Source organism: Cardiocondyla obscurior, linkage group LG26 (assembly GCF_019399895.1).
Source record: "Cardiocondyla obscurior isolate alpha-2009 linkage group LG26, Cobs3.1, whole genome shotgun sequence".
NCBI lineage: Eukaryota > Metazoa > Arthropoda > Insecta > Hymenoptera > Formicidae > Cardiocondyla > Cardiocondyla obscurior.
The window spans coordinates 2025378-2038582 of NC_091889.1; the positions used below are offsets into that span (position 1 = coordinate 2025378).

General features: G+C 38.5%; 2 protein-coding genes across 5 annotated transcripts in view; one reads left to right on the plus strand and one right to left on the minus strand.

Moving 5' to 3' along the window:
• LOC139112005 (lipase 3-like) overlaps positions 1-13205 on the plus strand; it is a 282652-nt gene that overhangs the window by 8561 nt on the left and 260886 nt on the right. Inside the window, exon 2 of one of the 4 annotated variants that reach the window (XM_070672739.1) lies at positions 8176-8323. The exons of the other annotated variants lie outside the window; for them this stretch is intronic. The gene's annotated coding sequence lies outside the window, so the exon portion shown is untranslated. The remainder of the gene's footprint in view (positions 1-8175; positions 8324-13205) is intronic. 4 annotated transcript variants of the gene reach the window in all.
• LOC139112096 (uncharacterized) lies at positions 5229-5678 on the minus strand. The gene has a single exon (XM_070672880.1). It carries the CDS (start codon positions 5676-5678, stop codon positions 5229-5231), a length of 450 nt encoding a protein of 149 aa, XP_070528981.1.

A 13205-nucleotide genomic window follows, 5' to 3' on the forward strand; every position in this document is an offset into this window, starting at 1 on the left:
CATCTCATCATTCTCGACTTCTTCACATTTAGCTTTAGTCTCTTTTTCTTTAGATATTTTTTCAGCCTTGTCACTGTACTCCTTATGTCATCCTCTTTTTCTGCCATCAGCACTACATCGTCCGCGTAGCTTAACGAAAAAATCTTCTCCCCCTTTACTTTCACTCCCCCAACCTCCCTTTTTCAGCTCTCTTTCTAAGTCTGCTATTAATATATTAAATAATAGCGGACTTAACGGGCATCCATGCCTCACTCCCCTCCTCGTCCAAAACCTCTCCCATTTTCCCTCTCATCATTACCCTGCATCTCATCTCCTTGTACAACTCCTTACCTCTCCTTATCATATCTCCGCTTATTCCCTCCCTCTCCATACTTTCCCACGGCACTTTGTTGTAACCCAAACCCCGTTACAACACGAAACATGACGCAGGGCATTTCGGCATAAGTATCTCGTAATTAAATAACCTCGGAGGATGCAAGATCAGCAAACCTCCTTAAGAAATTAAATAATAAGAAACAAAAGAGAAACACGTGCGAGAACTTATTGCCGAAATCGCTAAGGTTGCATTCGCCGAACAACCGAAGTTCGGCATTGCAACCCGATGACGCCAAGGCCCTGCGTCACTATTAAATAACCGCGAACCGTCACGGACGGGTAGTCGCATCTGAGTCCGTACCGTAAGCCGAGAGCGTGAGATAATCAAAGTTCGGTCGCGTGCCATGTAAGACGAGACCTCGCGGAGACGAGGACGCGTGACAACGCGGGGACGTGCGCCGAACCAACCAAAGGAGAACATAGGAAGACCGAAAAAAGTGTAACAACACAACTTAATAAAAATCTAAGTCTTTATTGATATTTACTACTTTCGCCCTCCCTCACGGATCCCGAAGGACGGACCCCGTGCACCGGCCCCGGTGCAACAACTTCTCTATTCATCCTATCAAATGCTGCCTTCAGATCTACAAAAAACAACGTCATCTTTCCTTACTAGTTTGTTTATTAAGTAATTTAATATGGACACGTTGTCTATTGCCCCCATCTCTCTCCTAAATCCCGCTTGCCCTTCTGCCAAAATTTTCTTTTCCTCCACTTCTTCCTTTATTTTGTCTTCCAACATCATTGCATATATCTTATATAGCGTCGGCATGATCGTTACTTCTCTGTATTCCTCCACTCTGTCCCCTTTTTCTTTCTTTTTTACCGGTACCACTATACTCTCCTCCCATTTCTTTATCCATTGTTTTCCTTTCCATATTTCATTGCCAGTTTTCCATATCTAATCCACTACCTTTTCTCCCCTATATTTCCATGCTTCTCCCGGAATTCCGTCTTCTTTTACTGCTTTCCCCTTCTTTACTCTTCTTAATGCTCTTTTCACTTCCTCTTTACTCAGTTCATTCTTTTCCATTTCTTCCCTTTCCCCCCTCCTACCCTTTAACACTCTATATTCTACTCCCCCATTATATTTTTCAAATATTCTTCTCATTCTCTCATTTCCACCTTCTCTCCTCCTCCACCCCTTTTTTTCTCTCTCTTCTTATGAGCTTCCATATTTGTTTTTCCGTTTTTACCCTCTTTACCTCTTCTACCCATCTTTCTGCATCTTTTCTCTTTTTTCCTTACATAATTCTTTATATTTTCTCTTTATCTTTCTGTATTCCTTTCTTTCGCTCCATCTTCTTCTCCAATTCCTTAATGCCTTTTTTACTTTTTTCTTTTTTTTTCTGCATTCTCCGTCTCACCAGCTCTTCCTTTGCTCGTTCTCTCTCGTGTCCTGTCCTTTTTCTAGACTTCCATTAATTTTTTCTTTCACTTTTTTCCATTCCACCGTCTCCTCTTCCTCTCCTCACATTCCTTTTGCTTTCTCCTTAAACTTTTCTTTCCCTTTTTCGATTCATCCCCATTTCTTTCTCTCTTTTTGTTCCTTCTTTTCTCCTCAATTTTTATTACTCCTGGAAAATGATCCGAGTCTATTCCCCAGTCCTTGTTCCCAATCTCTATTTTTTCCATCTCCTCCCATGTTTCCTCACTTCCTAACACGTAATCTATAACTGATGTTCTTCTTGGCCCCTCATATGTTTATTTCCCCTCTTTATCCCCTTCTAATCCTCCGTTTATGATAAACCGTCCTGTTTCCTCCAATACTTCAATCATTTTTCTTCCCTCCTTATTTATTTTTTTATCTAATGATCTTCTCTTTCCTTCTTCCCCATTCTCTCCTTCTTCCTGTATTCTTCCTCTTTCCCTCCCCGTTCTCGCATTAAGGTCTTCCCCAATTATTGTTCTCCCTATCTCTTCTTCTTTCTCTGTCCAGTTTTTTAGCCATTTCCACTTTTCGTCCTCCTCCTTATTCATGTATACCTCTATTAAATTCCATATTCTACTCTTCACTCTTTGTTAACGCGAACACGTAACAGCGAAATGATTTTAGAAGCCTAAGTAACTTGTGGACCGTATTTTATTATGCAAATATTTACAGAATAAATTAACTTTTGCGAGTTTAAAATCTCGGTAAGATAAATGTTCTGAACTAATGCTAGTTCGAAACGTTGGTTTAAACTATGCGAATCACAGCGGATTTAAGCACACTGCGGATTTTGGCAAATCGTTGCGAGACTACGATGTAATAGCATAGAGTGCACGTCGGAGACTGACTCGATCGGCTGCGCGGTCAGTCCGGTACGGTTAATGCTTTTGTCATTAGACAAAGGCATAGATCCTTCGAGAAGTCGGTTCTTCCCGAAGGGATAGTCCCGTTGCCAAGCGCTATTAGGCACGTACGGGAGATTATATTTTCTACATATGCCTTGTACATATGCATTGCAACAAAAGACCCGAGGCTGATCAAGGCGATAGCTATAAAAGTTAGAGGCCCTTACATTTTTTTTTTAAATTATGCTAAAATCCTGAACACCCTTATTTGTTCCATCATAATTCCTTCTCTCTCCTTTTTCCCTTTCCTCTCATTTATTATCTCTATTCTTTTTTTTATTTCTATTACCATTTCTCCCATCGCCCTTTTTTTTCTATTTGTAACGAGGTAGGCGCCTATCTCGTTCCGGCGAACGTCGACCGGCCCGCCGGACCGAACATCGTTCGGCGGGAATAGGGGCGCGGTGCGCCCCAACCCTTTTTTAAACGCCTCAAATGTTAATGCGCAGCGCGCCGTTATAATCGAGCGTACCGCCGTTCCGCATCGCGCAAAAGCTAATAATAATAACGTCTGCGACAAGCGCTGCGACGCCAACCCCCGGGAACCTGAACATCCCGGGCCACGCAAAATACCGTATAAAAAGGCCGGATCCAGAGCGATCCGGACCAGTCTATCGATCTACCGAGCTCCGCACCGGGTCTCCGCTCAGTAGCCTTTCAGACGAAAAACCTTAGGAGTCGCAAAGCACAGGGGTCGAGCGTTCTTGGCCTCTGCCAAGGATTCTTGGCCGCGACACCGCCTCCTTCCCCGCGAATTCCAGGACCGACTGTCACAACGAATAAAGCGGGGTGAAGCGTGCTTCGCCTCCGTCGAGCGTTCTCGGTTTACCTCGTAGCAGCCGCCCCGATCTCATCTCAAACCGCTTAGGCGGTTCCTTACGAGCACGGTGCAGACCAGAGGTGAAGCGTGCTTTGTCTCTGCCGAGCGTTCTCGGCGATTGCCCCCGCGCTCCCGCTCCCGAAAAATCGCGTTCCTCATTAAGGGCTCTGTTCAAATTATTCACCGTAGCTGAAAGATGGACTGTATTACACTCGTTAAAGGATGGAGTTAGCGCACTGCGGAAAGCGAGAAAGGGGGGGAAACACAAGAAAAGATCTCAATCTTCGTAACATGCAGATTTTAATTTAGGCATAAAAACCCACCCCCAGCAGAGGAGGTGGGAAACCAAACAACTACAAATCAGAACAGAACAGAATAATATATCGTTACAGAAACAATACTTTAAAGACTATCAACACGTGCTCGACGAGTATGGCGGATACAGATCCGGCCGAACAGTTGTGGTAACTCGGACCACACCGTCTTGTCCTTCCTTCGATCCCCTTTTCTCGTATGTACAAGAACGCTCAGCCTCGTATGCTCTTCTCTATACCAACAGGATATCAGATCACAACGGAAATCACAGTAACACTTAGGCACAGGCCTCCTCGAAACTCGCTGCTTGTTGTATCCACGAAAGTAGTTACACAAAGAAGCGAACTCTCCCACCATGCCGGTACAAGCCGAACCATTACCACCGCACGTGGTCGAAGCGCCGCTACAGTAGCGGACTCAATCCCCTCTTCGCGGCGCCGGTGTCCCGGGATATATAAAATCGCAGCGCTAGCCACCATCTCCAGAACAGGCCCCGTATTAAAATACCGCGCTTAGACTCACGCGACTTTACCGTACCGACGAAAGTCTGTTGTCATCGCCCGTGCGACAAGCGCCGCGTCACAATACACCTGTATCTAGATCGTGTAAATAGTCGTGTAAATATAGAACCATTAATAAATGTAAATAGCCGAACACGAGATTACAATTGCTTTCATTCTCTCTCGCGGACACCCCGGCCGGGCCTAGGTACACGCGACGACTCGCCGATCGCCGCGGCGGGTCGTTTGACCGTGTCCGGCCACACGGAAGAGAGCAAAGGGGGGTGTTACATATTCCTTCTGCTTGTCCATTGCTTTTTCCATGTGTATTCTCTTGGTAGCTTCCTCTTAATGCCCTTCCATCTATTTTCCTTTACCCATGTCTTCAGCAGAAACATTATATCCCACTCTTTTAGTCTTTCTCAGTAGTCATTATCCTTGTTTCCTAGATGCGCTACATTTTAAAATGCGATCTTTTATTTTTCTTGTCTTTCTCTCTTCTTATTCCTTTCCCCTTTCTCTCTCTCTCCTCTTCTTCTCCTCTTTCTTTCTCTTTTATCTCCTCCTCTCCCAATGTTCTCACCCTTCTTCCCTCACTTCCTCCCCCACTGTTTTCCTCCTTTTCTCCCTTTATGTTACTCTTCCTTTTCTCTCCTCTTTTCCTTCCCCCTGTTCCTCCTTCTTCCTTTTCTTCTCTCCTCCGTTCACCAAATTCTTTATGCTGATTCCACCACGACCAGTTACCATCAACGTTAATTTTTTTCCAACCTGCCCATATCTTCCTTCCCCTCTCTCTTTCCCTTTTTGCCATCTCTTTTAGATTTTTTTAATTTTTTTATATTCCCAGAATCTATTCTTCTGTATCCATATCTTTGTCCTCTTTAGTTTTTTCTTGCTTTTATTATTTTCACTTTTTCTTTTTCATTTCCCATCTTTAATAAAATTATTCCTTTTTCATCATTTCCTTCCTTTATTTTCTTTATGTCCTTCACCTTCACTTCTATCTTTAATTTTTTTATAATCTTCTTTATCTCTATTTTCATTCTTTTCCAGTCCTTCGTACTCTTCATCTTTTTTATAATTATATTCCTTTTTTTCTGCCTTTTTTTTTCTTTCATTATTTTCTCTAGCTTTTCCACCTTATTCTTCGTATCTGCGCACTCCCTCTTTCCTTCATCCACCTTCTTCTCTAATTCTGCCAACTTCTCTTTCATTATTTCTCTCTTCATTCTCCATTTTTCATTCTTTATTCTCGTCATTTCTAATTCCTTTTTCATACCTCTGTTGTCATCTTTCAACTCTTCTATCCCTCTTTTTATCTTCTCTCTCATCTCTCTTATTATCTTTAATATTTCTCCCTCCATCCCTCCTTTATCTTCTACCTCTCTTCTTGCGTTTATCCTCTTTTTTCTTTTTTAATTTGAACTAACTTGCTTTCCTCCTCTCCTCCTTCTTTCTCCCTTTTCCTTTTTATGTACTCCTCCATCTCTATCACACTACCGCTCCTTTCTCTACCTTCCCTCATCAATCATTCCTGTCTCTTCTCCATATTTACCTATTATCTCTGTATGTTTTTCTTTTCCTTGTTTCTCACCTTGCTCTGTTCACTCCTGTTCTATTCAGTGTTATTTTCTTTCCTTTGTTTTCCTATATCCTTCTTTTCTTATTATCATTCTTCTCTTTCTTTCTATTTATCACTCTTCTATTACTCCACCAGACCCTTTACTTCTGCACCACTTCTGTTTTCCTTCCTCCCTTCTCTCTCTTTACCCATTTCTACCGTTTCCCTCTGTTGCCTCTCTCCGCCTTCCCTCCGTTTTCCCTGCTTACCTTCACTCTCTCACCCACTTCTCTTACTTACCCACTGTTTTTCTAACCTCCAAATTGCCCACCTCACCTTTATCCCTTTTTAACCACTCACTCTCTTTACCCACACACTTCCCTCCAATCACACCTCTTCTTCAGCCCTTTTTGCACTCCCCTCTTTATTTCCTTCGTATCCCCTTTTTAACCATCCTCTTCTAAAACTACTCTACCTACTCTCTGTCCACCTAAAACTACCGGCACGTTGCGTTTCGGAAGTAAAAGTCTATTATTTTAAGTAATTTATATAATTTTTATATTCTTATGACAAAAAGTTCCACAATATAATAAAGATATAGCGATAACAAATTTGTTGTTAAAAGTTCTAAATATGATTCAAAAGCAAATGCTGAAAAGTTATCTAAAGAACCAAATATATTAACATCGTCACATAAATAAGATAACATATGAAAATTAAAAACAAAAAACTCTAACAAGAGAGTACTCGGTTGACTCGTCATCAATTTTGTCCTCCTTTTTTCTGCTGAATCTACAGAGAAAAAAAATTGATTCGTGTTCGAACTTTTTGTCCAATGCGCCTTCTAACAATATTTTATATTATATAAAATTGAAAGGATCTGTTATAAGATCTAAAGGAAAACATACTTTTGATGAATGCTCTTAGCACAGCAGAAGCGGACAGGATTAGTAATGTTGAGTTCCTAGGTTCAAAACCTGGGTTGTTTTTTTTATTATATTACAATTAACTTGCATATAAAATAAATAAATATTTTACAAATGCTTATTATTAAATAAGTAAAATTATTACATATTACATAGTTATACAGAAAAAATGAATAATTGTCTTGGCTCGTGAAGCAATAAATGCGACGTGCCGTCGCTCCGCAGGAAGGTGGTAGGTTCGAAATAAATGAGCTTCAAGGCAAATTATAATAGTTGCTTATAATTCTAATTAAGCCTCTCACAAAACGAGAGATGAGCACGTTGGTCGCCCCTGGTCAGCCCGCCGCTGAACTCGCCGTCCGGAGGCCGGATCTGTCTCGCAGTCGCAAAGTCGCGAAGCCCTAAAAGCTTTACAAAAACTCGTCGAATTTGGAGCGAATCTATCTCTCGCGGATCCGCCACGTCGTTTTATAATTTTCCCCCCGAACGGTTGCTTGCATTGTTTTTACTATGTGACGTCATCGCTACGTCACGAATTAAAAATTTTCCTTTGTCTCTTCGGATGAGACATTACCGAAGAACAGTTACATTTTTTGTTTATCCGCGGGTATGTTATCATTTTTTAATACACCACAATAGATATCGCTGACTCATCTAATTGTTGTGTATTCGTCATGTTTATATTTCTATTATTTGTACAAGTTAAGTTTTGCTTTCTTTTTCGTTTTAATATACATTTAAATTAGAACTTTATTTAATTGTTAATGTCTCAATTCGCTTCCCAACAATAATAATAAATCAATAATAAATAAGTTATTAGATATATACGTTAATAATTAAAATGTCTGACTACGAGGAATTACAGAACAAAACTGACGCATCTACTGACAAGACATGTCAATAACCTTTGCAAATAAAGCCTTTGTTAATAACAGTGAGTCAGGCTATTCTTTCTCTTCTTTTCACTCGTCATATTTATTATTTTTTAAAATTTGTCGCTTATATTTGGAGATCCCTAAATAAAATAAAAAATCCTATCATTTTTTTAGTACAGTAATTAAAAAAAGCGTATTTTATAAAATTATTAAATTATTTACAAATATATTCAAAAATATATAATTTTACATATTTGATAATAAGCATTTGCAAAATATTTATTTATTTTATATGCAAATTAATTTTTATATAATAAAAAAAAAGACAACCTAGGTTTTGAACCTAGAAACTCTACATTACTAATCCTGTCCGCTTCTGCTGTGCTAAGAGCATTCATCAAAAGTATGCTTTGTTTAGGCCTTATAACAGATCCTTTAAATTTTAAATAATATAAATTATTGTTAGAAGGCGCATTGGACGAAAAGCTCGAACACGGATCAACTATTTTTCTCTATAGATTCAGCAGAAAAAAGGAGGACAAAATGGATGACGAGTCAACCGTGTACTCTCCTTGTCAGTGGAAATGTCGGCAACATTGACACCTCTTGCTCTCGTAAATTGTCTTCTATATCTTTCTCATTTTCAAAAATGAAAATAATTTTGTAATAACATCGTAATACTATCAATTTCTATAATAATATTAATTATCAATAACAATTATCTAATAATAACGTAAATATAAACAAAACTTACTACAACAGAACGTGTGCTCTTCATCACTGTTTTCGTTACTAATATTATCAACTAATTTTTTATATTGTACATTGATCGTGACAGAAACGTCTAAAAATATTTATGTTGGCTTTAGTTACAAGTTACATAATAAAACAAAAAATATAAGTAAATTTCAAGCATACGTTTCAATGTTTCTGCTTTCTCTTCTTTTTATTGAGCGCTGCCTGTCAATTTTAATATATCTGAAAAAAAATACAATATGTATTACATATTTTTTCAATATAATTGTAAAACATTTTTTAAATATTAATAACAATATACTTTTAAAGAAATCTTTACTTTTATTGTTATATACAGGGTGTCCCACTCCATATTGACAAACTCTTAAAGTTAGACGGGTCTCGTGAATACAAATCAATAAGTCCTTTGCCGTTTTGCAAAATTCTCGATAGTTATTAAGAAAAAAATTAATTTGTTTAGCGCAAAAGCGACAAGGAAACTACGCGTGAGTGAGCGCGACAGGCGAAGGCGCCATTTCAGGCCATTCGCCTGTCGCGCTCACTCGCTTGCAGCTTTTTTGTCGCTCTTACGTTACACTTTTTCATTATTTTCTCAATAACGGTTGAGAATTGTACAAAATGGCACAGGACTTATTGACTTGTATCTACGAGACCTATCTAACTCTGAGAGTTTGTCAATATGGGGTGGGACACCCTGTATATTTCAATGCTTTAATGACGTGTTTGGTAATTTATTAACTGTTAAGGAGATGATTTATAAAAAGCAAAAATTTAATAACCGAGACAAAGAGAAGGCTGTAAAAAAACAAAAAAAACAGACTAGATATACCGAGTATTTATTATAGACTGCTAGTATAAACATCGAAACCAAAGACATAGTGATAACAACGATGTATTAGACGGCATGACTTAACGAAATAAACGATAATACACAAATTTCGATTGGAGATTAACAAATGCTACGACGTCTAGGTGACAAGGTGATCAGAAAAAATTCTTTGTTTCAACGCGCGTATAAAAAGGGAGCGTCGACGCGAGCTTAAGAAGTCACCAAAAATATCTCGCGCCGACAACCAACCTTTCACAATTCGTGAAGTTATTATTACAAACGCGATAAGTTCCGACAAGCGGATTGTCCAACCCTTGGACTCGCGCAGATCTCTTGTACCTTGAAATAATAAATCCAATTATATTATTTTGCAATATAATTCCCGAGTGCCGCTCTTATTGACTCCAACTAACATCCGGGAGAAATTATTTTATCATCGGAAATTGACGAGAGGCCTCGACATTGACCTCGATCAAATCTTCAAAGATTGTTTAAAAAGTTTTGGTACTTTGTTCACTGACTCCGTACATTTATTTGCTTCCGTAGGCTTACTTTATACTTCACTCTGTACATTTCCATCTTTGGCAATAATGTAATTTGATGGCAATTTAAATAAACGCCTTTCTTCAGTACCTAGTGAATTACACAATTGTATTAATATCAACAATGTAATTTTGAAAATAGTAATCTATTTAAAAATGAAAATAATTATATAACATTTTAATGTATAATGTAACTTATACATACCTTCGTCGCTTGACGTATCACCGTAAATTTTTTGTTTTTTTAGCAGCCTCTTATGTTTTTCCGCATTTTCCGTTAGAGCATGTGCAACAACATTGTCATTAGATGTAGACATGTCATTTAGCACTTTTTTTGTAGCGCGTGACATCTTTGTAGCTTTCTGTAATATATCGTTACACAAAAGTTATACTTTTGTTTCATATTTGAACATGTTATTTAATATAAAATGTACAAACAAATCGTAAGGACCGTAGATTTTATCGTAAAATATTTTGTTCCAATTTTTATGTAGAAAAGACTGTTTCATACTAGCTTGTGTTAATTGTTTAGTCTTGTACGGCATGTAAAAAGAACTTTTTTCGAAAATTATCCATGTAGTGGGCACTGTCAAGCAGTATGAATTATACAAAACAATATGAAATGCCATTCTAAATATATGAAAAATATTGATATTAATACACGTATGTACAAGTGTTTCTATAATTATTTATGTTTACTTTTAAAAAACAACAAAAAAATTTTTTTTTTACAAAGTTATACAAAGTTCAACAATTAAATGCAAAATATTGTCTAAAATCTTTTTAACTTAAAAATACTTAATTTATTTTTGCTTAATACCTGCAATGATCTGATATGTTGCTCGAAGTTTACAATTTTATTTGACACATAAATTTTGTTATTGCAGCCGCAAATCATAATAAATATCATTTTATAATAAGTGTGTTACGTCCAGGCCGTTGATGATTAGAGATAGAAGAAAAAGGATGAGGCAGGTCTGGGTAACTGACCTTAAAATCTCGAGATACACAACAAATAGTGTACTCGAAATACTGTTCACACCAAAAGCTACGATAAGAGTCAATGTCTCGAGAGACAATATGAAGTCTTATTTAAGCTGCGTGATCGGTGGCCGCTTATTTTGATAAGGTGATGGAAGAATCACCTGTTATCAAGGATGGGGCCGGTGCGACTTAAAGCTAAAATAATTAGAGAGTCGAATTTATAAAGAAAACAAAAACAAATATATTTCCATAAGATTACAATAGAGAAATGTATAATTGAAGTTATTGACAAATTTGATTAATAGTATAATATTATAATTTAAATCCACAAAGACGCTACGGAACGGGGGGAGAATAGAAGTTTGACAAGTGCGATTCCGGAAGAATGAAAGAAATTGGATGTTCGGGATGATAGACAAAGATGACAGGATCGTTATCGGAAAGCGTGTATTCTGATTTAAAGGCTGGTGGAGGGAAGGATTGAGGTTTCGTAGTTTCTTGAGGTGGGTGAGGATATTTGTCTGCTACTTGGTCAAGGAAATGTCGGTAGTGATAATTAGGCAGAGGAGAGAAAGGAGAAGAGAAAGAATGCGAAAAACTCGGGAGAAGAACCAGAGGAGGAGTAAGAGGACTAAACAAAGGAAGGCGGTTCGGTGATGCAATCGGAGTCGGAGAATACAACGGGCCTTGGGCCTCACAATAATCCGCGTAAAATCGAAGTTCGGGTTAGCAAATTTTACAATCGTATCTTTCGCCGCATAGCATAGGAAGCTTTCTTTTAATCTCGACGAGTAAATAATCGTAGTTGCGTTCGGCTCACTATAAATGAGCGATTTAATTTAGCGATTGTAAACGCAAATTCGAGAAAATAAGTGTTGGACTTACTATAGTAAGTATACTTAGGCGGTTTTTTAATAAAGGCGGATGAAGCTTTGAAATGGCTTTGGCGTCTAATCGTCCTTCTGGCGGATCAGCGAACTCGTGAGATCGGCGGATTAGTGCGTCCGGAGGATCGGCGAGTTTGAACGACTAGCCGATCGGTTGATTCGTCCTTCGGTTCGGAGCACTCAGAATAGTCACACGAATCGCGGGTAAAATAATGCTAGGTGCCAAGAGACTTTTTGAGAATGAATACCCATTCCGCCCGCTCGCGCTTTTTATACAATTTAAAAGGGCGTTGTTTACGGGTTCCGCGTGCACCGCTTATCATAGGGTCGTTTGAATCATTTTTCCGAATTTTCCGTTGTTATAAATAAAAAACTTTTTTCTTAAAAACAATCCATTTGACCTTTCATTTATTATTAGTCATCTTTGTGGATTCAGAATATTCTAGAAAGAAAGAAATTAAAAAGGGCGTGGACGTAACAAGTGTAATAATAGAAAGTAACACCAAGAAATTTCTTCTTTAAATATAAGTTAAACGGTTTTATTCGCAATTTCTGTTATTGGCTACATAAAAAAGTGTGATAAGTTTTCGAGCACATAAATGTTTCTATTTCGTAAACCGCAAAAGTAGAATAATAAAAAGTGCTGTGTCAAAAATTTCTGCCCAATAACAACATGTATTTTCCTCGTTGAAACATATATGTGCAATAACATCAATTGATTTATTTTTCAGATAACAGCAATTATTAGGTTTGCTAATCTTGTTTGCTAATTGAAATTCGCTAAACTGAACCGTACGATGAGCATTAATACATCACATTGGAAGTACTTCGAAATATTTGTGTTTCAATATTGAAATATTTGATTTGTCAATAATGCCATATCCAATATTTTTATTACAATTTTCCCAAATTCTTTTTAAATTCGTTTATTAACTAATCTTTCAAAAAGGTCTGTACTATTATCACGGTATCGCATATTTACAACGTATTTACATGTGCGCCGAAGCGCATCAGAGGCGTTGTTAAAGTCGAGCGAACGCGGTTAATACAGTGGCGAGAAGATTAACGATAATACTTGTCACACCTTTGTCGGTTGGGAACGTCGGATACAGGGAGCCGTCGGTAGACGGTGATTTGATTTTGCGGGCGGCATCGACCGAGATTATCGTAAGAGTCGCAGAGTGCGCGGGGCGGTCGCTGGCGGGTCTTGCGGATGTGATAGCGTCGGTCGGAATTTAGCGCAGAAATTACAATGTGTGCACGGAACGGTCGATAACGAGGCTAATGGAGATGTCGAATAAATGTGCGAGCGTTGGTCGGAATTTATCGCAGGAATTGTCAGGCGCACGCGGAACGGTCGCTGACGGGCCTAACAGAGGCGTCGAACTGATGCGATAGCATCGGTCGGAAATTATCGCAGGAATCGCAAGGCATGCGCGAAGCGGTCGCTGACGGGTCTAATGGAGGCGTCGCATAAATGCGCTAGCGTCGGTCGAGA